Below are 25,653 nucleotides of genomic sequence, written 5' to 3'. Positions count from 1 at the left end.
TTTTTTTTTTTTTTTTTTTTTTTTGGCTTGGGAGAGAATTGGGTAGAGAGAGGAAGAGGAAGGGTAGGAGGCGTCTTTTTTATGAAATGCGTCGACGATTTGTTATAAAACGTCGACGACGTTTCGCAGCCCCCTAGATGTACAAAGTACAAACTCACATTTATCATAATTAGTGAACTATTCTCAACAAACTTTCTCTAATTAACTTATTAACATGTGCTCTAAGGGCACATGTTAGAATATCACTTGATAAATTGAACTCTAACCAATCAAATATGCTTCAATAATGGACAAGTAGATATATATAACCTTTCTACAGTTATTAACAACAAGCCCGTCTAGCTCAGTTGGTAGAGCGCAAGGCTCTTAACCTTGTGGTCGTGGGTTCGAGCCCCACGGTGGGCGTATTTAAATTTTTTTTAACCCTTCTCTTTTTAACATACTATTCTCTATTTTACCATAGATCAGAATTATTTACTGTTTGAAAGAAACAAAAGAAGACCAAGCACCTAATAGTAACAAATCTGTAAATTCCAAGCTACCAACCATTTTTTTTATTGAACAAGTATAGATTAAGTGATGTTTCGAGTACAGCAGTTACAAGGCACAGCTGAAAAACAAACAAGAGAACTCTGTGGCGCTAACAAAATCACAGTATCGTTTCTGCCAATGGGCATCTGTTCAAACATCACAAATGTACAACATACCTTGAAACATCTACATGAACCTTCTCAATATAAGGCAAACCACGAAGCTATCTTGTCGACTTGTCGTGAGGTTTGGCTTATAATCTGGGGCTATTCTTATGTTCCTCTGATTTTATTCAAGATGATTCTAGACGTCTTCGTTGCGTTTACCTATGGTACTCACTTTCATAACCGTGTTCAAATGTTGGCTATTGGACTTGGATAGACGGGGTAATATGAAGAATTGGCAGTAGTATAGGTTTCGCCTTCGCTGGGTACTCTTATCTTAGCTTTGAATCATTGGCCTTGCTCCGGAAATTTGAGAGTGAGAAGAATGACTTTGAGGCTGCAAATTTTTAACCGAAACCATGATGTTAATCTTCATAAAATCTATTGAATTAACACTCAAAGGTGAAAAAAAAAATAAGAGTAGCTCTTAATTATATAGGTAACGGGATAGTCTCGCATCACACTAACTATGACCATCTCATATAAGAATCGACAACAACAAAAACTCGCCAAGAGCAGCAGAAAGATAGAAACCTAGCGAGGACGGGATTAGAGACCAACACATGCTTGATGCTATACGCAACTGAAATCATCTGAAATGACTAGTCATTTCTCTCGTCCTTGTCTATTAATTATCGCTTCACCTAAAGCTCACACTCTTGACAATCCATAATTCCTCCTCCAAAAAATAGGCAGTCTTAACCATGTGTACTATTGCTTCACAATATAAGAAGCGCAAATAATTTAGCGAGCCGTTTTGCTTACCTATATCATATTTTAAGGCCATTTTATGCCAGCAATTTAACAATTTAAGAAAAAAATTCTTGGTATAACTTAAGAATACCTATATTCAATTGACTATCTCAAGTTCCGCAAATATTTCACGCCGAGTGAATGGCTGACTGCTTAGAACTTCGAAGAAAGTAACAGTATTTCTACTTCATTAACCGTCTAAGGTCTTTTTTTCTATATTTAGACCAGTATTATTAGGAATAAACATGGGCCTCATTATCAATCAAAGCTGAAACCAGTATTTAACACCATATCGCGAAATATGATTGATACAAGCACCCCAAAAAAATTGGACTCGTTACGAACACAGTTGAATCCCATTAAAACTGTGAAATAGAAATGAGTGTCTTAGCTAAGCTTACAATCAAATAACAAGACGAAGACTAATGTTATGAAACAAACCTTTCAATGAACTTCCAGATAGATGCTCTTCCCTCAGTTTAAAATTTGATGGAGGTGTTGGAATCGAGCTTCGTAATGCTTGAACTGCAATTACAAATACATTAATAAACAGCCCTTGTAGTCAACATAAATTTGCTACCAAAGTGATAAACAAGCAGAATATTATGAGCCAAGAGTTAATTAGCAAGCCATTTCGACTTTCAATTCTTAACATCTGGATTGTGATGGAATAAAGCAAAACTAAACTGCAGCGCTTCTTTTTATTGTGCAGTACTGGGTATTCAATGCGATTTTCAACACAACTTTGATTATGGATCATCTGGAAACAACATTTTTATGTTGTTAACATAGGGGTAAGACTGCGTATATTGAGCCCCTTACCCCACACCATTTGTGGGGCCTTTGAGTCACCACTCACCAGGGTAACGTCATTATAATTAATCATTCATCCAAATCATTGTCATCAACACAGGCTAAACTATGTTGCACCTCTTAACATATCAACTAACTGAAACAAAACAAGCATATAACTCACAGCAAGCAGAAGAAGACGGACATATCTGCTATAACACAGCAAAAGTTTACCAACGGATGCAAAAAGAGAAAATCAAGTCACCTTGTTCATTAAACAAGTCAGGTCCATTGAACCCTTCATCCGAATTATGGCTTTGTGAGAATCCCATTCTCGACTTCCCCAAGTCTTCTGAGGAACGATTAGCAATATCTCTTCCATCTTCACTATCATCTCCTTCAGATGTAGTTGCAGAAATCCAATCGGCCAGATTCTCAGATGCCCGATTTCTCCGACCAAATTTAAGGAATCGTTTTAAACTTTTGGTCACATCCTTGCGTGATGGGCTGTGCGATGAATCAATACCGCCAATAGGTTTCTGAGCAGCTCCCCATTTCTTTCTCATTCTAGCAGTCTCAGCTTCTGACTGAGAAAGAGTGTGAAAGTTCCAAGATGCAGGGCTCTCAGTTGGTGACTCCAATGCATCAATGTCCGAAATATCATGTGAAAATGCATACGGGTTTTGCAGACGTGAATTCCAAGATCCAGGGCTTTCCCCAGGGGAGTCCAGTGTGGATCCCATGGATCGAAAAAGAGAATGCATTGGAGTAGGTGATTCTGCAGCCAAAACTGATCCCGCTTGAGAAACAAATTTAAGAGCATTGTTGTCAGATTCGACGCTCAATCTCTCTTTGCTATTGTCAACGTAAATGGATTTTCTTACTAACGTAGTTTCATGGTCATGCTCCTCATCGTTGGCTGCAATCATCATCTCTTCTGTCCCACAACTTGTATCATCAAAACTATGTCCATTTCTTACAGCCTCTTCCGTCACCAACGCTTTAGATATACCCATGCCGGAACTAGGAATCTGTTCGATGCCATTACCCTTTCCCGGGAGAGTCGTTGACTCCAGGTCATTAGATATTTTTTCATAATCCTCATTCTCCTCTCTAAGATACTTGGAAGCCATGAACTGAGCATCATCAACATCATCAGAATTACGAGAATCATTCAATTCCCTGGTGGTTACGGTAGTTTTTTTCAACTGAAGCCGTCTTGGCTTATCTTCATTTATCAACGATGAGTCTTCAATAATGCTCTTTTTACGAGCATGGTTTCTTCCTTGAGGACGGACTACTTTGCTTCCGCCAGGTGACGGCCTCGTGTTTTCCTTTCTCAAATCGGAGAAATTAGGAACTGATTGTGTAAGAGGATTGTCATAAGGCAATCTCCGTCTACCAGTAGTAGAATTAGAAGCTTTACCAGAAGACCGAGGAGCAGTTCCAGCGGGATTACGAGTTGTAGGTGATGATGTATTTTTGTTTGGTTGAACCCTTTTGCCTGGTGCACTTTTAGAAGAGGAATCCCCCAAATACGTTTCCGTGAGCTTCTTTCCAAGAAATTCAGCCTGAACTTCGTCCTCATCGCTCATTGACGGGTCTGTAGTCTGCATGGGAAATGAAGAACATGGTAAAAAAAATTAATACAGCAATGAGGTATGAGATAACATTCTACACATCATTTTGACAATTGAGTTTAAGCATTCAATATAGCCACCTGGGCTCTCTTCATCGCGGATTGGAGATTTAATGACCTCATTTTCTCGGCCCTTTGCCGAGTTATTGCGGAATTACTCCTCTCAGTAGAACCTGCCAGCTTGACCTTCATTTCAGCTCTACTTTTCTCAAGGCTATCATGCATGGCCTTTATCTGAGCTTCCTTCTGGGGTCTGTTTGAACCCCAGTCTTCCTTTAATTTGGCATTCCTCTTCTGCATATATTTTTGGTACAGTTTTCCTCTAGAATCATCCGAAAAACAAAGGTCATAGATATTGTGCTTAGGCGTTACATCATAATCATGATTAACACACGGTTTTGACGATGGAGTGGAACTAAGCTTATCCATCTCATTAGAACCTTTGCCAGGCTTTACCTCGAGCATTGTACCTGTTTCTTGCTTTCTGTTGACAGGTTCACTGACCTCCTTTGCCATGTCAGCAGGCCTGATTCTCCGAGCAGAATTTGGCTGGTCACCAGGGGCAGGGGCACGAAGTTTATGCTCCGCAAAGAGCTTCTCGAGCTCATTTGCCTTCATTTTCAGCTCATCGTTCACTCCCTGGTTCCCTTTTGGCTGCCTCAACCTTGGGACTTGATCAATGGGAACTGAAGATGTCGAAGAAAATGCATCCATGCTCTTGATCATACTTTTTCCAGACAGAGCACTCTCTTTTCGGGCCCCACGCCTCGTCACTTGATCAAAACCAGAACCATATCCCTGAGACTTCCCTCCAAGCAAACCAAAATTTTCGATTTGCATCGAATGACTTTCAGATTGATTTTGTGATGATTCAAAATCCTTCACTCCAGCTTTCCCGACTTCTTCTAATGATTGCCACTTAGATTGAGCAGGCGCTAGTTGCACGTGAACTTCAGAAATTTCTGAATCTAGATCACCTTCAATTGTTCCCCTCTGACCTTCACTGAAATGTAATGTAGAACTTTCCTGATCCCTTAACACATCATAGTTGGCTACACCTTGAATATCAACAAACTTACCCTCAACTTTGGCTGTAGATTTTTCAGAATTATCTGCAATCTCTCCTCGTGGTTGACCTCTTTCAGTTGAAAAACCTTCAAGATTTTCCTCTGTTGTACTCTGAATAGGGGAACCAACCTCGACAGCCCTAGACCGGACCCCACCGCTACTAGATTGATCCTTCTCCAATGACCTCCCAGCGAAAGATGGACTCTTTGAATTTGGTTCTGGCAACACAGATTCCTTCACCCCGGCATTCACAGGTAGCTTAGAATCCTTGATCCCTTCCTCTGACTTTGGATCGCTCGGGCCCTTAGACTTCAAAGAGAAAACAGGGAACGATGATGAAGCACATGAAGGTGTAGGAGTGTTGGCATTGCTGTCAGGCTCCTTTCTCTCTCCACTGACATCAATGCTCATGTCGCTGGCCCCACTCCATCGCCTTAAGACGGCCTTGTCAGTGGATGAGTTGACGTCCGAGGGTAGTCGTCGAAACTCAGGTTTTCCACCAGTTGATGTGGGGGTTGTAGCAGTAGAGGGAGAATTCTGTGCCTTATTTTCAAAAAGACTTATTCTTTCCTGGACACTTAGCCGTCTTGTGAGTTGAGGCTTACCACTTGATGTTGATGTTGACTCAGTCGTGGTGGACCCCATGGCTTTGTCTTTGTCTTTGTCAAAGTCTTTGTCCTTAATATTTTTTGTCTCATCCAACTCATCAGTCGGGGCGGGGCTCGGCTCCCTAGAAAAGCGTCGTGGAGGGAGAGTAAGTTTGGTGGTGGTACACCTGGCAGGCCCAGGTTGGCCATCGGAAGGGTCGTCTAGAGACATATCCGAGCCAGTAGAGGCACGAAGGACACTGTCGGACGAGGATACCCATTTTGTTGTTGTGTTGTTGTAGTTAAAGAGGTCAGATCGTTGCTGTGTGAGGTTGATGAATTTACTGCAAGCTTCGCTGCATGAAAATGAGGTTTTATTAAACATATAAATAATGGGAAACTCCGACTTAGCAAGGGGGGATTAACGACACGTATGAACTATAAAAGGCATGCAGAAGTACATTAGTTTGGTAATGCATGGATTAATTAATTAATACGCGGCTTAAAATAAAGTACTTATCTTGGTTAACTTCTACAGTTTAGTATTGCACGTAAATGCATTAATAATGAGGCTCCAGATATGCCGGTGAATAAACATAGTAATACCTGAGGCGTAGAGCACCAAAGTGGTCTGCAAATAATTGAAGCTCAGAGACGGTTTTAGGATTAAATCCAGCAGTAGATGCACGACTACACGCTGTCGTTAAGTCCTGTTTTACTGCAGAGAGCCTTGTATCAATGGCTTTCAAAAGCTCCTTCCTACATGAGTAAAACAAAGTTATAGAGCATAACCTCACGGATCATACAGACAATTAAATGACTATTACTCCCTGATTATCAATCGATAATTCCCATTTGACCTTTTTAAGGAGAATTTCAAACACCAAGCCTTATTGACTTATATGGAGAGAGTATATGAAGAAAAGAAAAATAAAGGCAACCATAACAGCTAATGCCGATCCTATTAAGTTGTAAACTCAAGTAATCTTCATAATGTCGTCCTACCAAAGTCAATTAGTCAAAGTGAAAAATAGGAGTTTTCACAATCAAACTGACTGCAAGTAAAAACAGAAGAATAAGTGAATAACAGAGCAAGTTGAAATGGTTTACTTTGTTGCATCAGATGCTACAGTCGCTCCATTGCCAACTCCGCCTAGAGAAGAAAAAAGAATAATTCAGTGTTTAAGATCTCGGACTTTCAGAAGAATAGCGAATCATTACCAACTTGGATATATCAATTTAGAGAGTTAAAAAATCATGAAGATTTTTCATTAAATAGTCAACTGTTGGATACTTTTACCCTATCTGAGTTTATGCCACCAATAATTATATATAGATATCTTGAACTTAAATAGATTTCAGACCAAAAAAAACCATTTCTACCAAGTCATAAAGAAGATGCAATACCATAGTATTTCACACCCTTAGAGATCATAGGATGAAAAATCTAATGGGATATGGGGGATCAAGTTTGATGAGTTACGAGCCAAGGTTTACGATTTTATGCAATATGGTTGCAAATTCAATAAAATCCTGATAGATAGATCCAACCTCTAAAACTTATCCGACAATTTCATCCCTGCAAGCCTAAATGTTAACACCCATGATACAAATTGCGAGCCAAAAGCCTTGGAAGTCATAATACAATGAAATTAGTAAACAAATTTAGATTTTGATAACATGTAATCGTACAATGGGTTTGTTTTGTTCACTAGAGCATGTAACAAGTTACTATAAATGCTGAAAATGTAAACAGAAAAACAAGAGATACCTGATGTACCGGATTCGTGATCAGACGATCCCTGAAACAATAAGATTCGTTATTTCAGCCAACTAAAAATTATACGAGAATTACACAAGGCAAGCCCAATAACATGGAGAGTAGTGGTAACTAAAACCTGAGAATAAATTTTTCGAGCTGCTTCCAACTGCGACATTTCTGCATCATATGTATTAACCATTTCCAATACTTCTGGTGTACTAACAAACCGGACAAACCTGAACATCATTGTTAACAATGAACCAAGAAAACTCTTCTCAATAACCTTACTAGCAAGAGCAGAACAATTACAACGATAAAATTCATTTCACAGTCCTAAAACATTGAGCCTACTTTTACTTTGGTGTCCAGAGGTCTCACGATTTTCACTTGGTGCCCCTTGAGTAAGGGGGGTCGAATGTTTAAAATCTCGCCCTTTGTGTTGTTAACACACAGAAGCTTTTTCTGAATGGTTAGTAAAAAAATTGCGTTGATGATTACATTGATTGACTGCTACTTTGGTTACCTTACGTATAAAACCAAAATTTAACCCAGATCACAAGCGTTTTTATGCATATAAAGTAAATTTTTTAAAATATATATTTATAATGAAAATTACCGTGTTATCTTATTTAATGTTAATATGTGCATTTCATAATGCTTTGAAATGACATTGTTCGAATGAATTTTAATTATGTTATCGCTTAGGTCAGCAAAGTAGCACTAGTAAAATTTAAGAGGATCATAGTGAAACTAGATCAACCTCCTGGCACCAAAGTAGAAATATTCCAACACTAAATTCGGAATTGGATAAAAAAAGCAGAGAACACAACCTCTCAAGAGTGCCCTTTTTGAACCATGTTTCTGCATTTTTATATCTCTCAACATCAAGATCAAGCCTAATTGACTTCCCGCCCACGGCAACTTGCTCCTCTGCCACCTTTAAGTGAGTAACAAAGGGCTTTACCAGTCCTGATGCAAGCTTCTCCATAGTGCCATCGTAAGAAACAAATAGCTCGCATCTGGCGACCAAATAAGGACTATAAGCTAGCAAATCATCTAGTTCCGAAAGTATCAGAAGAAACCAAAAATAGAATCCTTACCGTGAACGTCTAGGAGACAATTGGAAAACAGCGTAATCTAAAGGCTCATCAGATTGCATTTTCCTCTTTTTATCAAGGTAACACTCGACCTAATACTGCCCTTTCCTAACTCTTTCTCCTTAGCCTTTTGTCCTGTATTTACTAACAGTAGAACAAATAAGATACAAGGAACTCAATATAGAAAAACTCCACACCTAAATGGAAATTTGGTTAAAACTATCCATATGAAAATACACTGTCAGAAAAGGAATGATTTTTACTTCACCCTTTTAATGTTCGTTGGCTCTTGTACGAGACCATAGCACGCTTTGAGACAGTCATAACTCATAACTAGTGTAGAGTAACATTTTGGCTAAATCATGAGTACGTAAGGCTCTCAGAGTGTGTGACAGTCTCGTAAGTAGTTCTATTTAATGGTGCTGATTTCCAAATGAGCACCAACCAGAAACTGTTTTGTAAAGCCGAATAGCGCAGCAGCACACAATATATTAGACAAGATTTAAGCTTTACTTACAAGTTACAAGTACATGCATCGAAAACTCAGTCTAAAGCTAGGTATAAGTTACTGACGAGGCAATCAATCAGCTTATGCAATACTAGTATTGAACTCCAGAATTTAGCCAGAGTTTTGACCAAACGAAGCTAGCAAACAGCGGGGACACCAAACACGATTGAAACCTTATTTCCAAGTTCACGTACGCAATAACGTAATGTGAGGGCAATCAGCTAATGGCGACTAATCAATAACAAATCCCGGAATTCAACCTCTCTATGTCGAAAAAAGAGCGGGGTAAGGCTGCGTACAACCAACACTCCTTACCCCGCCATATGCGAACACTCGAGGCAATAAACCCTCAATTTCCAACCACATTAACTAAACTGAAACAGAAACATCCAGAACACAATGTACCCTCCAAAGTAAGAATGCAACTTTAGCTAAACAAGTACAAGTACTCAGAAACCTAATTCAAAACAAGGGAGCTAGTAACTAAAGTGGCAATCAATCAACTAATCTTCAATCAGCAGTAAACCACAGAATCTAACCACACAATCAACAACCCAACAGATCCCAATTCCCGCAAATTGCAAGGTAGGGGGGGTCGAATGTACGCAACCTTACCCTTGCGTTAGCAACACAAATAGGCTGTTCCCTAACCAATTCCCATACATTCATAAGGTAAATTTTAAAATGCCATGGATCGGATTCAAACAGTATCAAACTTTAAACAATGCACTAACTCAATCGAAATTAAAAACAACCCAAGTAGCAAAATTAAACAACCCTAATCAAAAATGGATCTTGGAAAATTAAAAAACTTACCCAAAACTTCAAAAAGCTAAGATCTTCAATCAACCCACTTAGATCATCCCCAAATTCAGTTCAAAATTTGAACCAACATTTCCCTAAAAACAAATTTCAAGTATCTATTTTCACTTCCTAAGCTAAATTAATCTATATATATCCTTGTTTAATTGCATCAAAACATAAAAAAAGATTGCAACTTTCAGAATTATTTTTTCTGGGTTTTACAAATTTGGTGAAATTATAAACAAAAAAAATCAAAAAATGTATAAAAAAATACAAGATGGAGGGATTTGATTATATGGGTTTTGCTTTACTTCTTTCTCAAAGTGATCCCCCCCACACTTATCTGACAAGTCACTCTATTTTCTCTCTCAAAAAAAAATGCAATTTTTGAAGAAATACAGAGATATACATATAACTCGACAAAGTAAAGGGTTTCGATTACCGCTTTCGCTGATAACAAAGCTACATAACTTAAACACAGTATTTAAGTTTTAACAGAAAGAATAAAAAAAAGGGTGTTTAAAATTGAAATGTGTTTGACTATGAAAATGACGTAATGTTAATTCTGAATAGTGATTAGACAGACAGTAAGCAAAACTAGAGAGATTTTAACAGACAATTTACAAGGAAACCCCGGTTTTGAGTTCAAAATTCTTGAGCTTAAAGCAAATGTTGGTGAATATATTATTCCTGAAGTGGGTTACTGTTGAAGTACTCTTTCTAGGTGGGATGAAACGCAAACGGGTTATTTGGTTATTTGGTTCGGTTCTAAATTGATTTTTGTTCAGGAATAAGTTTAGTTTTGAGTAGGTCTTTGCTTATTAAAACCGTTTTTAACTTAAAAGACGTCTCGTAAACTCCTTTCATTTCCACCTTTGTTATAATTCATTGTGAGAACCCACTTAAGTTTGTTTCTTGTTGTTTCAGTTTAAGTTTGTTTTAGTTAATTAGGTTACTCGGTTTATCTTTTTTCGGATTGAGATGGGTTTATGTAGGATCCGGTTAGTGTCCGATTAACTAAGAGTCGTGTTGGACTATTGTTGGGTTCAATGTGAACCAATTGTATTGATATTAATATTATTTATTGTTATTGTATAATATTTAAAAAAAATTCAAAGTATTATGGTTGGATCGGACAATGTAGGTTTTTACTCTTTATGACTTTTTTTATTCGGGTTGAATCGGTTTTACTTGAATTAAGCTCGTCTTTATTCGGGTTTAGCATTATCGAAGTTTACGGAATGTTATATGTCAAAAGTAGAAAATTATTGAGACAAAATATAATATTGGGATATATCAGATACAACTCAAACGGGAAATGACCACATGATCTTGCTATTAAGGAAGTAACTTAGTTGTTGGGAAGATTTTACATATGTAAACGAGGGGTTTAGTAATTTTGGAAGAAAATGAGAATTTGTAGGATTTTTTAATATTTGGAAAAATATTTCATAAAAATGTGAAATTGGTTAACATTCATCTCATTTATAGTATAGCCTTCATCGTTAATTGACTTTGTTTACCCAATAACATATTTCGACCATCTCTTTCTGTATAATTTTGTGTTTATGTGAATGTATAATGCAATTCAAAATCAATTTTATTTTATTAAACAATTCTCTTCAAACTATCGTCATGACGTCATCTAACAAAAGTTGTAGCTACTTATTATTGTTAATAATAAGTTAATAACCTTAATCAAAGTTGTTAAGTTGATATCATCAATACTAAGATTTGAAGTAAAGAGAATATTGTTTTGACGACAACTAGTGTGAAAATGTTAAAAGTTTCAATGATTAATTGAACATTTCCTTATTTTTACATGAAAAAAGTTTTAAGGTTATTACAAATAAAAGTATATTTGTTTTTCGCTGGTAGGGTTGTGGACTTGTGGAGTAGTGGGCCTTAATTCCTGGATATAATTGTAGTGATTAGCGGAAAAAATGAAGTTAGTTTAAACTTACTATCGATCTTTAACAAGTTCTTAACCTTTACTATCCAAGTCTTTGTTATAGTATCTCTTAAACTCGGACATTTTCTTTGAAACTGATGTATTAAAATTTTCAATGTATACATCATTGGTCTACTTATGAGTTATGATCTTCTAAAGTAGGTAGAAATGTGGCATTAACAATCGTTGAAATTATAGCCAATGAAGAATAAATCGACGTGCAAAGATGAGAAGATAACCAAAACGATGTTGACATAAAGTTTAAGTATGTGACTCTAATGTGCAAGCATATTGTTATATCCTAGCAAGGGGTAAAGAGTGTCCTAGAGGGGGACTAAATCATGGGAAATTAAGAAAAAATTCCAACCAAAAGGAGGTGCATATGTCCCATCCCTACCAACATAGGATGTCAAACTCTTAAGTTACTTTCACAAAAGAAAATTCAAGAAAAAGCATTTAATTCCCTTATAATAATCACAAATTTCTACTTAAGACGATAATATTCATTTTAAACTTAAAATGGGTCAGATATTATTAATGAGTCTAAATGAAGATGTCTATAAACTAACAAAAGATTTGTTCTATACTTCTATATATACAAGAGAGAGCATATTTCACCCGTTTTCATCTTAAAACGAAATTGTCGTCTTAAATGAGATTTACAGTTTTATAATTATTCTTATATTCTCATTTTCCCCTCCAAAAAAAATAGAAACTTGTTACATTGTTCATTTCATCATTTGTTTAGGGCATGCAAAATGTTAAATTCTTAAAGCATAATAATGATTGTAATTATATCTATAATGTACCTTACTTAACTTTTGTTAAATGTATTTACTCCATATCATGGTGTAACCATTACATAGATCATAGCCCTACAGAGTTACAGGGGTACAAAGTGAAGTACTCCGTATAATTTAGTGACACGTTTTAAAGATATACGGTATAAACACAAAATTAACAATTTTTTTTTTAAAAAAAAAAAAGTGAAATACAAAATAAATAGATGTTGAAATTGTTCTCATTTAATCACTATTTTGTAATGTCAAAAGAAATATTCTTTCAAATTTGATTCCAATTATTCGTCTATATTATGTTGTTGTAGTACTTAATTTATAATTTATTAAAGTGATTATTTCCAAGACGTGATCCATGTCCTTAACAACTTGTTTATATGACGTATTAAGTTTTTATTCTCGTCCAACCTAAATTTAATTAGCCAATTTAAGTTTTTTTTGAGTAAAAACGTATCAATCAATATCAATACTATATATTAAATCCAGAAACCAAGGGACTTCAATGTAATTAAAGAAAGTTATACAAATTAATTATACTATATAGTTTTAAATCAATAGCACCGTGTGATGGACCCGATTAAGGGATCTCAATGCAAATATTATAAAATTTGGGTTAAAATTAAATTATATATAAGCTTGGTAATTTTCCTAAACATGGTCAATTTCCTTAAAATAAAATAATTAATTAAGATGACCAGTTTCCTTAAAATAAAATAATTAATTAAGATGCTCAATTTCAAGGAGACTTAAAGAAAGAAAATGCCTGATAATTTTCCTAAATATTTATAGAAGACTAGAAGATGGTCAATTTCCTTAAAATAAAATAAGTAATTAGTATAAACATGCACACTTATGGTACTAATTATTATCACCATAAAATTATATATATTAAATTTAAAATCTATGCAATTTTGTTAAACTTTATTTATAGTTTATTAGATGTATAGAGATGTTAATTATTTAACATACAAAAATATAATAAGTAGGTTATAAATAATTTAAGTTAGATTTCATAATAAATAATGTTGCATAATTCTTTTGATTTGATTTAATACATATAATATGTAATATATTTATATAAATATATAATCCTCTTAAAATTGCATTCCTAAGTAGTAAAAGTAATTTCGTCAGTAAATAAAAAAATTGTAGTAACATTGGATATAGGTATATGATAGTAATCACTCATTTGAATAGTAAAAGTAACAATATTATCAATGAGATTAACGCGACAATAATGAAAGTAACAATAATTACGGCGAGTGTAGTGAAATTATCAATATTAATGCGGCAGTAGTGATAGTAACAATAATTAAGGTGAGAGTAGTGAAAGTAACAATGATTACGGGCAAGTAGTGTAATGTTATTACTATTATTTCATTAATAAGAATAAAATATTAATAGCAGGAGTATTGAATTTGTCTCATTATTTATTTCATCGTAATTTTAGGATATGTCATAAAAAAATATATTAATGATAAATTTATAGGTTATGCAACTTTAAATAATTTTATTTAATAAAAAAAATTAATGAAAAGTAGAGGTAGCCCGGGCGAAGCCGGGCACCAATACTAGTTGCCTATATATATCAAGATCACATATAGTTTGTGAAAATTTACTTTAAAGAGTTTTTTTTTATTGTACACTACGTATAACTATTGAGAACCAGAGTTGTCTCAACTTGTAAGAACACTTTTACTCCAACCATGTAGTTGGGGGTTTGCGTCACACCCGCGCACATAAGGTCCTGTCTTTTTTGACTTAATTTCAGTTCAGTTCAGTTCAGGTCGATTCATTTCAGTTCAGATTAGTTCAGTACAATTTTGTTTTACATATAAGTTCAATTCGGCCAGTTTCAGTTTAAAATAAGAAGACCAAGTGCGCTCATTTTAAAAAAAAAAAAAAAAAAAAAAAAAAAAAAAAAAAAGGTACTATTATTGGCAAGATCGTTACACCTAAAACCATGCATCTTCTTTCATATATGCCTATAATTTCTATAATGGACTAATGGATAGCAATACAAATGTCGTGTCCCTTCACTTTAAGGGAAATTTGCCGTGTACCCAATGGCATGGACTTATTTAAACTAGCACATGTGTGTTAAAGAAATTTGACGTCCAAAATTTTAGGTGCACAAATTTGTCAATTAATTTTATGATTGAATTTCACATGCATGGATTTGTGCAAAAAATTGATTTTGGCTTGTGTTTCTCAATATAGTAAGTTAGTAACTAAAACAATTTGTTGCATCGGAGAGTGGAGATCTATATCTGTGTTAACTATTAAGAAGATAGATCGATGTTTAGATCGAGCTTAATCAATAATAGGTGTGTTAATGTGGTAGAGCGGCTAGATTGTTCGGAGTTCTTGAACCATATGTTTGTATTTACTTTGTTTCTTACATTTATTGTATATATATACTCCGTCCGTATGAAGTATAATATTTATCCTAACAAAATATTTTTTTTTTCACATCTCCCTTTTCATCTCATTTTCAATTCCTTTTGCGTTGTAATTCCTTATTATAAACCATAAACAAAATGCGTGAACTTACCAATATAAAAACAATATGTATATGATATATCTATCTCTATTTAGTAGGTTTCTCTTAAGTGAAGAAAGATCGCTTACAGAATTTTTTCTAACACGGGAATTCTAATTCATATGAATTGCAAAATGAGTAACTTGTTTGGTTACCCCAATTCACATGAAATAGAATTACCTTGGAACTTCAATTCCTCCATAATGGAGGAAGTTTGGAAATGCCTACATGAATTGCATTTTCCTTTATGCAACCAAACAACATATTCTAATTCACATGAAGTCTAAAATCATGCGATTTATCACTTTCTAGGCAATGCAACTTCTTACATGCAACCAAACAACTCCTATACGATTAATAGCCTTATTTAATAGGTTATGAGTACGATTTTAATTTTTACAGGGTATAAATTATACTCCGTAACTTGCAGTGCTTTTAAGTAAGAATTTGGGTCCTCTCCATTTCCTCTCTAATACACTTATATTATATTATATATCTCATTTTCAATCATTTACTTTTTCAAGTGTATTTACAATCACAGATCTATCCAAAATTAGATCTGGCCATTGAAAATTAATAAGCTCTCATTTCTTTTGGGAAAATGGAGATGATTTTTACTCGAAAAATGACATTTAGATAGTAGTCATGTGACTCAGGTCATACATCATCTTGTGAACTCTTGCACTATTTTTTACTCAAAACTACCCATAAAATTCCGAAGTACACTGCCTGCATGTGGCACCTGATCTTTAATTGAAATAACCTTTTACTGAATGTTACAGTCAGAGTTACTCCTTGGATCTTCAGTTGTCAGAAATCAATCTTTGACCATTTATTTATATAAGTAACACAAAACAGAAAACACAGCAAGTGCAGTATTGCAGTACTGCTGAATAAGGTAGTAGTACTAGGTTCACATGTTACCAGCCTACCAGGTACACTTAACATGTCTAGTTTTTTTTTTCACCAATTGATCCGGGTAAAATTACACATGCCGACCAACTTTGTGAGACGATTATACACATATAAGAAATACGATGTATTATCAGACTTACTACCGAACGAGTAATGCAACGTTACGTGATTCGGTTATTGTCGTATGCTGCTAAGCCAGAGTCCCAATTGCAGGTATAAACAGTGTTAGGGCTAAGATTTGTAGTGAAACAAATAATACTTTAACGAAAACTCGAAAAATGTTCGAACACTTTAACTAAGATCTAATTTTTCATTTTTCAGCGGGAGCCAGCGTTCTTGCTAGCCCTCCTAAATCCACCATTGATTGTAACTTGTAAGGTGTAACTAGCATTATATCGACTACTACACTTATACATAACTAAACATCACATCTAATAATCGTCGGAGAATATAATACCTCCCTGTTTATCAAAAGATCTTAACTTTCATCATCTTTTCCTCATTTAACACAGTAAACACAAATCCGAAATGTTAACCATTTTTCCCTACTTATTTCTTTTCTTACAAATAACAATATACTACAATAAGCATATAGCCATATACGTTTAGTATTGGTATGTTAATGCTGTTAAACACATCATTCAGACTATTGTCTAGTTTTGAGACTAAAAATGACTAACGTAAACAACAAATGAGTAAGGCCTAAAATGCCTTACTCCGACTCGACCCGTAGTCATTCAACCAAAGTCCCGCATTCCTGGAAACGAACCGATAATAACACACCTCTCACGACCCGATTTAAATTGACCAAGCCCAATGCGACTTGACCATACCCGACTGATCCGTACAAGGGATATCAAGAAGTATGAGATAGATGCAGTGTTTAATTCATGTATAATATTAATTTGTACTAGTATAGATCCCGCGCCAATGCGCGGTTTTATAGATAGGTATATCAGAGAAAATAATAATTATACTAATATTATTTAACTCCATTTGATATTTTATTATACAATTTACTATTAGTGGTGTTTTGTATTAAGAGGTATAAAGAAATGGTTCAACACTTCTAATCCGTATAAGATTTCTGGTTTCTTGAAACAACTTTGTTTAAAGAAATATTATTATTATTATAACATTATATGAATTTATATCCACCAAAAGCGTAATATAACTGTTAATTAATGTCTTTAATAATACAATGAGATAAGATATGCGTTCTAATATGGAGTATATACTTATGTATATATGTTAAATAAAAAAATTAACCGAAATTTAAACGTTTCACATAGTATTAAGCAAAGATAGATAATAAGTTAAAGTGTAAGGAAAAAAAAATAGGCTAGAATAGGCTAGAATTATAAATTTACTAAACTAAACAGTTAGGCCCAATTGTAGATATGACATAATTTAAGCCCAATTATAGAGTAATTTTCATTTAGGCGGGAAAATATTGGAGGTTTCTTATTCTTTTAGTTTAAGGGGGATGTATGATGACTTAACAAGCCATACCGACATTTTTGTTGACCTGATAAGGCACATTGTAAGACGGTCATATTCTATAATATATTTTTAAAAAAAATGGTTAAAATCCGAAATTCAGTCACGAAAAATTGGAGCTCTACAGTTCGATTCAAAGAATATGTGTCTTCATAGCAAATGTAGTAACAAGTATTGAAAAACTGCAATATTGTCTAGAAAAGAAATTGTATGGAGTTCAAAAAAAAAAATCAGAAAAAAAAAAAAAAAAAAAAAAATCAGCATTCTGAGATAGTTGTGACATGACTCTCATCCTCCTCAGATGGAGAGAACAAGTCATTGCAAACCTCTCCATAAAACCTACTGACCAAGTCAACAAAGATGGGACTCTTAAGGTTCCTCCAACAATAGAGAAGCTCCTCAACATCCATCAAGTCCTTCAATTTTCCGTCATCGACGATCATCTCGATCAAATCGCCCACGAAACATTTACACGGATCCTCGACTTCCTCAAGATCATCGGAGCTATTATCCTTCTTACTCTCGTCGGTACTAGGCCTCACATTAGCCACATAGGCCGGTGTCGTGGGTGACGGGAATGGCTCCTTACCGATCCCTCCTTCGGATATGCCTAAACTTGTAACATCTGCCATATTGACTTGCTCGCTAGTATCCGTGTCCACCTCTTTAGGCAGTTTCCTTAGCGAGAAGAGAACGGTTAACAGCTCGGCAATGCGGACTTTTGGGACGGGTTTTCCAACAGGCTTTGTGCGCCTCTTGGGACGGTAATTGAGGCTTTTTTGGACTTTAGAAGAGATAGCAGGGCGGCGTTTTCTTAGCCGGACTCTAGACTTGGGTCGACACTGAGGGAAACTCAGAGATTTAAGGGAGAAGGGTTTTCGAAACCTGACCACTCTGGTTCTAATACCACGAGGACGACTACGACGTTTAGGAAGATGGAATTTATGTTTGAATGAAGAGAGGAACTTACCACAGGGATCAATCACCTTGTCTTTGAAGGAAAACAATGCTTTCATTTTCGAAAACGATGATTACGGTGGAGGTTGGCTAAAGGGAAAAGAGAGATGTGGGGATGATATAATGAAAAGGGTTGGTAGTGAATGGTAGTAATACTGGTGCACACGTCTGGCAAGTCTTAAGGAGAGTGGGATCCCATGAAATGAAAATGAGATACTGTTACTATCAGCTTACCAGACTTCTAATCATTCTGATTACTAAATTACTATAAGATCCTATCTGTATACCAACCGGCAACCACCGCATTTTAAAACATCAGCAAACACCTCCAGACTCCAGAGCGCCTACAAGGTTGTCGTCTATGAATTTATGAGGGGTTGGGTGGACGCTACTTTACCCATGTACTGAAAATAAAAAGAGACGGTTTTCCAAAATAGAAAAATGAGCAAAAAAAAATTGCATCGGTCAGCTGATGCTTCCCAACAAAAAAAAAAACACAAACAGTAAATCATTGTATTTACGGTTTTATTCCATCGAATTTCAAACCCAAAAAAGTGACGACTTTTTCTTCCATAAGAGTAAAAATATGTAAATAACAATTCTGCATTTCAAAGGAACGTTTTACAAAATTGCAAGATAATTCTAGTTAAAGCTTATTGGTCGACTAAAACTCAAAGTTGACTTCGTCAAAAATTACATGGATAATACAGACTGTAAAACTGATGAGCAAGCGCAATAATGCAAACATTATATTCTCATCTCCCTTTAAAAAAATCATATCTTCATGAGAAAAATGGTGTTTGCAAAAGCAGAACCTCAAGGACAATACTCACGCAACGACTAAAGCTGTATGCTCCTTCCTCATGTTATTGCATGTCATATTTGATGATAAAATATTAACTACTGATGCATCCAAAAAGATAATTTACCGGCCTATAGAAGCAATCGGATAATCCTCTAGAACATCCGTGTTCAAAAGTAAAATGGCGGTTTTGGTCCGACTCAAGCCGCTGCAAATTGCGCTATGCTCTTGTATATCTGTGACTGGAAGTGGACAAATCTAGTGGGGCTTTGGTTTATAGCCGTCCACAGCGAAATTTCTAGTAGCAACAGGGAGAGCTAAGCGAATTCCATCAATATCAGGCGTTGCTTCAACTTGGCAACCCAGACGGGACCTACAAATGCAATGATTTAAGCCTAGTACCCAGGATGGGTGGTGACGGTTTAGTGGACAAGAAGAAAGTAGAGAAACTTACGTTTCTGTGAGCCCGAAGGCTAGGTCCAGCATATCATTTTCTTCATCAGAGGGATCTGGTAGTCTGTTGTAGTACTCCATATCCTATATAAAAGAACTAGTTTGTCACGTTTGAAAAAAATAGGCACTGACGTTTTCACAAGTAGCCGAGTACTAGAGAAAAGAAAAAGACATATTACGAAAACTAATATGAGGCGATCTGAGACCGACCCATTAACCTTATTATAAGGAGTATACCAATATTTGGGTTGGTCTCACTGTAGACGGTCTCATACAAGACTCATTGTATATTGAATGGCTTACCATGACGATAACATGACATGTAGAGCATGCACAAGATCCCTCACATGCTCCTGAAATGGGGAAAAAATACTTTACTATTGGATGAATTTAGGAAAGTGTTTAGCGTTAAGCTAATTGATTACCAACAACAACGAGCCTCACTCCTAAAACGACTTGGGGCAGCTAACCAGAGCCAAGAATTAAGGCCAGAAAAGAGGGAGGACAATGATATTTAAGAAAATGGTTATTTTAGCAGATATAGGAAGTGCTTATGACATAATCGTCTACAAAGGAACTTTTTTGTCCAAGGACAGGTCAAGAACAGACACATAAAATTAAGCACACCCAATGTATAATATTTACCTTCAAGCTCAATATCATTTGAATGTGCAGCTTCTAAAATGTTTGTACCAACAGGAACCTCAACATGTTTCTCGGATCCATCTGTTTCCACAAATGTCACATTTATCCTGCAAAAATGCAAGCAGGATCAGAAGTAAGTTATGAACAAAAAATCGCTGCACAATATGACAGCAACTCAGCAAGTAGCTTCCTATCAAACAATAATGGAAACAATAAGAAAATTTACACGTACGTTTTCTTGTCTTTGTTTTCACCCTTGCCTGAATCAGTGGCAGCAGCAGTACAAAGATATTGCTGCATCTGAATCAAAAGCACAAAAAAATACTTTATTGAAAAAGGAAAAAAAGACGGTCCAACACATGAACCAGCACTGAGACGGAGACTAACTTTTGAATCCACCCCTCCAAACTCAAGCCAGAACACTAGAGCATTCTGCATAGTCACTCACTAAATGCTACGCAATAAGTAGCAGGCCAGTGAGTTGGGGCTCCATCCCTAGAATTTGTACTAGACCTTCAATACTAAGAAAAACGAAACCAAACTGACCAACCCGCCGTTGACCGACCCGAAACTGACCCAACTGACGCCACCTTTGACCCTAATGATAATATTCAAACTAAAATCAAATCAAAAGTTATGCAGACCTGTAAAGGGCGTAATGAGGACTGTACTCCCCTGCAAGCACATGCATGAAAATATGAGCTTCTCGGAGTATATGCTGCTTGCCCTAGGGAACCTAGGAGAAGAAAAAAACTGATAATTAGTGTTCTGTTGATCGACGTATGTTGATCCATAAAGCATACAATTCATAAAATAAGACCCACTCGTCATTTGACATAGCATCCGATAATTGCCTAGAATTTCCTGACATTCGAAATTGCATTTAGCATTTTTACAGTTTCACCTACTGCGCCTAGCAGAATCATAAAAATTCTTGAAAATGAATCTATCACGAGCTAAACTCTAGCATGCATTGCACGGAACGGTGGCTGCATTATACTCCTAATGTTTAACATGTTCGCCACAAATTTGGCTAACCCAGCTCATTGGCATCTTGTAACACTACAGATGTACTCATCGAAGGAAGCAGTTTTAAATAGGCAACTACGCAATGAAAATCTCCCCACACAAGCCAAAACATTGAAGCCAAAAGCTCTGTCAGAGCTTTGGATAGTGATAAGTGATAAAATAGACATTTACTCCGTAGTTCACAAACATTTCCAGGGTGCATTAATATCTAGGAAAAGGGAAAAAAAATTCTTCGCACCATACGGAGCTCTAGCGTCCTTTACATTTTCTCCTTATACAAATATGAAATATCCATCCAGCACGAGGCCAAGTGAAAACCCATATTACTTGTACTAGGAGACCAAGGTTACACACAAGAGTTTGACCTGAGGATTTCGTAGTTGACTATTAGAAAGTTGACTAAAAATCACACTAAAGTCCATGGGTTATATTGCATCAAGCAATACGTACTTGGTAAAAGGTACTGCAATTGAAAGCCTCAGGGAAGCTATGCAACACAGCAATATATGATAGTCTACAATTACACAAACTCAACCATGAAATCGTAGATAGGCAACCGCCTCTGACGTTCTGCTCTCTGGGTAACTCTTACATTTCAATATATTCTGCTTTTCACTATACATTTTGCAAAGTCAAACCCATATGCCAGACCTCATTAGTGCACATAGCCATTAAGCCACTCATGGCGAACTAAAGCCGGCATCAAATTTCTGTAATTATAGCCTACTAATATTTTACTTCCTTTTGCAGCATCATATACACTCGTTTACAGAGAAAATAACAAGAAACTTCCATACTGAAGTGCCTAACCTTTACCAAGAACAATCTCCAAATCAAAACACCAACCTGTGGCTCAACCATGTACTCATGTTCAACAAGTACCTACCCTTTCCAAATTAGCAAAACAAACTACACCTTAAACTCCCACAACCAAACTAATTTAGACTTCGTTATCCTACCAACCACTTCTATAATTCTATACTGAACATTCATCAAGGGCGGATTCTACCAAAATCAAACCATGCACATGTCAAAGAGCATTGGCAACACATTCTTCATATTGTAACTTCAAGATATTAAAAAAAACAATAAAAATGTAAAATGTATCTACAAACGGGTACACTGCTACCTATAACTACCGGTTACCCAGTGAGACAGTGACGGAACTAAGAAGGGGCTAGCAGCTGTTGGAAAATGTAATATTTCTGGCCTTCTGGGTTTTTTTTTTTTTTTTCTGTAACGATTTTGTTCGCCTCGTAACTAAAAAACCTGGTTCCGCTACTGCAGCTACCCAAACTAAGCTTAAAATGGCTCCCATAAACAAAACAAAACTTAATTACAATTATTACATTATGATAGACTGAAATGACTATAAACAATTAAAATAATATACGAGTATCAAAAAATGGGATTTGAGCAAACAAAAACTAACCTTGAGTTAATTTCTTGATTGCCTGAGCTCCAAGACTAGAAATTCTTGAAACCCACATAATTTTGGAGAATAACAAGTAACCCAACAATCTGAAAGCACGATTAAACAAAATTAATAACAAACCCTAACTAAAAAAACACTAATTTCAATCAATTCAATAGAAAAGATCAACAATAGAACTGATTTTTGGCATAGAACAAAGAAATTAGCATGAAATCTGAAATGAGCACCTAAAATACACAAAAAGATTAAATCTTTGGCATTAAATTCAGAGAAAAATTGCTGGAAAATTATTAAATTAACAGGGGATTTTAGGGGTTTAGGGATTAGGGTTTTGAATCACGATTTTGCGATTTTAGTTTTCTCGTCCACCACGGTTGTGTTTTGGCCTTTGGGAGTTCGTATTCGTGGTAGAATGTATCCAAATGTCAATTAGTTTAGCTGATAAAGTTACAAGATTGTATCTCGTTGTCGTTATTTGCTTTTGTAGTTTTTGTTCCGGGTGTAATTCCGGAGCAGGATTATGAACACGTAAGCTTGTTGAATGATGTCGTTGCTTGACTCTTCCTTTCGCTCTCTCCTGTAAAGATGAACAAACTGAGGGCTCGGCTTGTGCAGCGTACTCGCTCAATTTCACCCGACGCTCAAGTCAGTAAACTTAATGAGATTAAGTTGTGTGTTACTTGGCAAAGTATATTGTAGAGAAATAAGAGAGTTTATACCACATTAATAGTGAGTTTTTGGATGAATTGTGGATCGTTTTCTCAATGAGGATTGAGGAGTATTTATAGACTTTCACCTTTTGTCACGTAGTGGCCAAGTGGCTAGCAGGTGGAAAGACCGTTCTACCCTCGGCCGAGGGACCCATGGCAGGCCGGCTGGCCTGGTTGACTCCATGCCGAGGGGACTGGATGTGAGTACGCGGATATGCCTCCCTTTGGTTAGTTGCCTAGTCGAGACCCAGTGACAGCCGACAGCTGCGTCGGTTAAGGTTGTCTAATACGTTGACTTCTTTGTCTTTTGGCTTTGACCTTGCTAAATATGTTGACTCGGTCGGCGGGTGCGAATATGCCCCATCCATTTGCCCCAGGCGTAGTCTATGTCGTGGTATGGACCTTCGTTGAGTGTTGAGCGTATTCTCGCGCAAGTTGAATTTCTTCCCCGCTTCTTCTTCCTCGGCTTGTTACTCGCTCGGGCCGTATCGTATCCCCTCCACATGGATGTGTAATGGACATCAAATGTGGAAAAGAATATGGCGCTGGCCGAGACCAAGGTTGGGAGTGTCGTGTGCTTTTGATTGCCCCTGGCCGGTGCTGCCAAGCTTGGTTGATCAGCTGGGCGGTGGCAAGTAGATACCAAGGAGCGTGTCGAAGAATATTTGTAACTGTATGTCGATTGACATTCCGTGGCTGCATGTTTGACACGTGGCTTGGCATTGATTGGTGGACGTTTCATGGGCTTTGCCCTGATTGGTCCGCCTCATGGGGTTTGCTCTATAAATAGAGCAGTGTGCCCCATTTTTTTGCCATCAAACTTCATTTTCTCAAAATAAAAATTCCCCTCTCTTAGTTCTTCGAAGGAATTTCTCTCTAGTCTTCAAAGCGTTACTCGGCGTAGCACTTTTTCCAAGGTAAACAAACAAATTTTTCCAACTTTTAATTGTTAAGTTTTTGTTGTCACTATGTCTTCTCGATGCTCAACCCAAGACCTCTGCGTCGGGGGGCGAATCGTCGCGTCCTGATGAAGAGGAGCCACTGGTTGTCACCCCGATAGGGTTTGGGGGTCCCAAGCCGCCTTCTCCTGAAATTGATGAGCAATTTTTGGAGGGTTTTGATGATGATGAGGAGGAGGCGACCCCTTCTGTCGTAAAGAGGCCGCATTTCTCGTGGCACGGCGACGCCTGTTCGATCAATCCTGATCGCGCTTGGACGAACAAGTTCGCTAGTTGTTCCGGTTCTGACCTTTTTGAAGATCATTACTCCTTCGGCAGGGGGTATAAAATAGTTGTTCCTGTGGGTGATCAAGCCGTCTGTTGCCCTCCTGAGGGTTGTATCGGCGTATACATCAGACACCTGGAGTATGGGATCCGGTTTCCTCTGAATGAATACGTTGCTGCCATAATTAAAGCCATGAATGTCGTCGTGGCCCAACTGCATCCGTTGGCCATTAGGACGATTATTGGCTTTGTATAGTTATGTCTTTTTAAAGGGGAGGCCCCAACGGTGAACCTATTCCGCCGGCTCCACCATCTTCGGCAGACTACCCTAGGTGGCACGGGGTGGTAAAGCATACAGACCGAGGCGGGTTATGTTACTGTTTCCAAGTTGACATCTTGCAAGGACTGGAAGGGACGGTGGGTATACGTCGAGGTTCCGGAGGACTATCCGCTGCCCCGGTCCTTTCAGAGCCGCGTCAATTTACGGTGTGAGAATCAAGGGGAGCATGACAAATATGTCTCCCGGAATAAGCTTAAGATGGACGCTATGAAGGTCTATCTTAATGAGGACGAAATGCGGACAAAGAGGCTGTTTGAGGCTGAGAAGGATGGCACGCCGAAGGGATGGATGCCCCCGACGCAGATCGTTCTTCAGGATGAGCTGCTCAGCCACGTCGGCCTCATACCGGCCCTCAGCCAGGGTGAGTGGGGTCGGTATGAGGCCCATCTTTGCTTTTTATGCTTCTGTATTTGAACCTTGTTTTATTTCTTTTGCTTAACTTCTTCTTCGTTTCTTTTGCAGACCGATTTGGCCCGGAACTGTCTGTCTCCGTCCTCGAGAGGTTGGGACTTGACGAGAACGGGAGAATTGTTGAGCTGCATCCTAAGGCCGCGCCACGTGATCGCAGACCGGCCCCTCACGAACTTATGGAGCAGCAGTTGAAGGCACTGGATGTGGCGGCGGCTCAAGCGCAGATTGCTTTGTAACG

At 37.0% G+C, this 25,653-nt stretch overlaps 2 protein-coding genes and 1 non-coding gene across 7 annotated transcripts; 1 reads left to right on the top strand and 2 right to left on the bottom strand.

Annotated features, from left to right (window-relative positions):
* Positions 1 to 332: 332 nt before the first annotated feature.
* Positions 333 to 405, top strand: TRNAK-CUU (transfer RNA lysine (anticodon CUU)). The gene has a single exon. It is a non-coding gene; the product is annotated as a tRNA-Lys (tRNA).
* A 126-nt stretch (positions 406 to 531) lies between these two features.
* LOC141622702 (uncharacterized) lies at positions 532 to 10,386 on the bottom strand. Of its 4 annotated transcripts, none has more exons than XM_074438708.1 (11): positions 9,718 to 10,386; positions 8,397 to 8,537; positions 8,127 to 8,315; positions 7,433 to 7,532; positions 7,306 to 7,336; positions 6,645 to 6,687; positions 6,141 to 6,293; positions 3,961 to 5,890; positions 2,506 to 3,850; positions 1,890 to 1,973; positions 532 to 1,032 (listed from the first exon to the last, which is right to left on the bottom strand). In XM_074438708.1, exons 2-11 carry the CDS (start codon positions 8,453 to 8,455, stop codon positions 968 to 970), a joined length of 3,999 nt encoding a protein of 1,332 aa, XP_074294809.1. In that variant the 5' UTR covers positions 8,456 to 8,537; positions 9,718 to 10,386; the 3' UTR covers positions 532 to 967. The 4 variants fall into 4 exon arrangements, with proteins under 4 accessions (XP_074294809.1, XP_074294811.1, XP_074294810.1 ...); XM_074438710.1 differs by having other exon boundaries at positions 3,961 to 5,885; XM_074438709.1 differs by having other exon boundaries at positions 8,397 to 8,528; positions 9,718 to 10,222.
* An 8,497-nt stretch (positions 10,387 to 18,883) lies between these two features.
* On the bottom strand, positions 18,884 to 23,145 carry LOC141622698 (uncharacterized). Of its 2 annotated transcripts, none has more exons than XM_074438704.1 (8): positions 22,959 to 23,145; positions 22,729 to 22,817; positions 20,912 to 21,003; positions 20,494 to 20,567; positions 20,268 to 20,374; positions 19,926 to 19,975; positions 19,624 to 19,706; positions 18,884 to 19,542 (listed from the first exon to the last, which is right to left on the bottom strand). In XM_074438704.1, the coding sequence occupies exons 2-8, from the start codon at positions 22,784 to 22,786 to the stop codon at positions 19,428 to 19,430; spliced, it is 579 nt and encodes a 192-aa protein (XP_074294805.1). In that variant the 5' UTR covers positions 22,787 to 22,817; positions 22,959 to 23,145; the 3' UTR covers positions 18,884 to 19,427. The 2 variants fall into 2 exon arrangements, with proteins under 2 accessions (XP_074294805.1, XP_074294806.1); XM_074438705.1 differs by having other exon boundaries at positions 20,500 to 20,567; positions 22,959 to 23,107.
* Between the last annotated feature and the right edge of the window lie 2,508 nt (positions 23,146 to 25,653).

Source organism: Silene latifolia, chromosome X, assembly GCF_048544455.1.
Source record: "Silene latifolia isolate original U9 population chromosome X, ASM4854445v1, whole genome shotgun sequence".
NCBI lineage: Eukaryota > Viridiplantae > Streptophyta > Magnoliopsida > Caryophyllales > Caryophyllaceae > Silene > Silene latifolia.
Note: the sequence above shows the minus strand (reverse complement) of the source record. Positions and strands in the feature narration are given on the sequence as shown.

Excerpts from the sequence above, each read along its gene's own strand:
- LOC141622702 (XM_074438708.1), bottom strand. The coding sequence starts at position 8,455 with ATGCAATCTGATGAGCCTTTAGATTACGCTGTTTTCCAATTGTCTCCT. Across the intron at positions 7,533-8,126 it reads AAAAAGGGCACTCTTGAGAG|GTTTGTCCGGTTTGTTAGTA; the intron begins GTTGTGTTCTCT and ends AATGATGTTCAG. Across the intron at positions 5,891-6,140 it reads TTTGGTGCTCTACGCCTCAG|CGAAGCTTGCAGTAAATTCA; the intron begins GTATTACTATGT and ends ATTTTCATGCAG.
- LOC141622698 (XM_074438704.1), bottom strand. The coding sequence starts at position 22,786 with ATGTGGGTTTCAAGAATTTCTAGTCTTGGAGCTCAGGCAATCAAGAAA. Across the intron at positions 19,707-19,925 it reads CATGTCATGTTATCGTCATG|GATATGGAGTACTACAACAG; the intron begins GTAAGCCATTCA and ends TCTTTTATATAG. Across the intron at positions 19,543-19,623 it reads GCCTTCGGGCTCACAGAAAC|GTCCCGTCTGGGTTGCCAAG; the intron begins GTAAGTTTCTCT and ends TTGCATTTGTAG.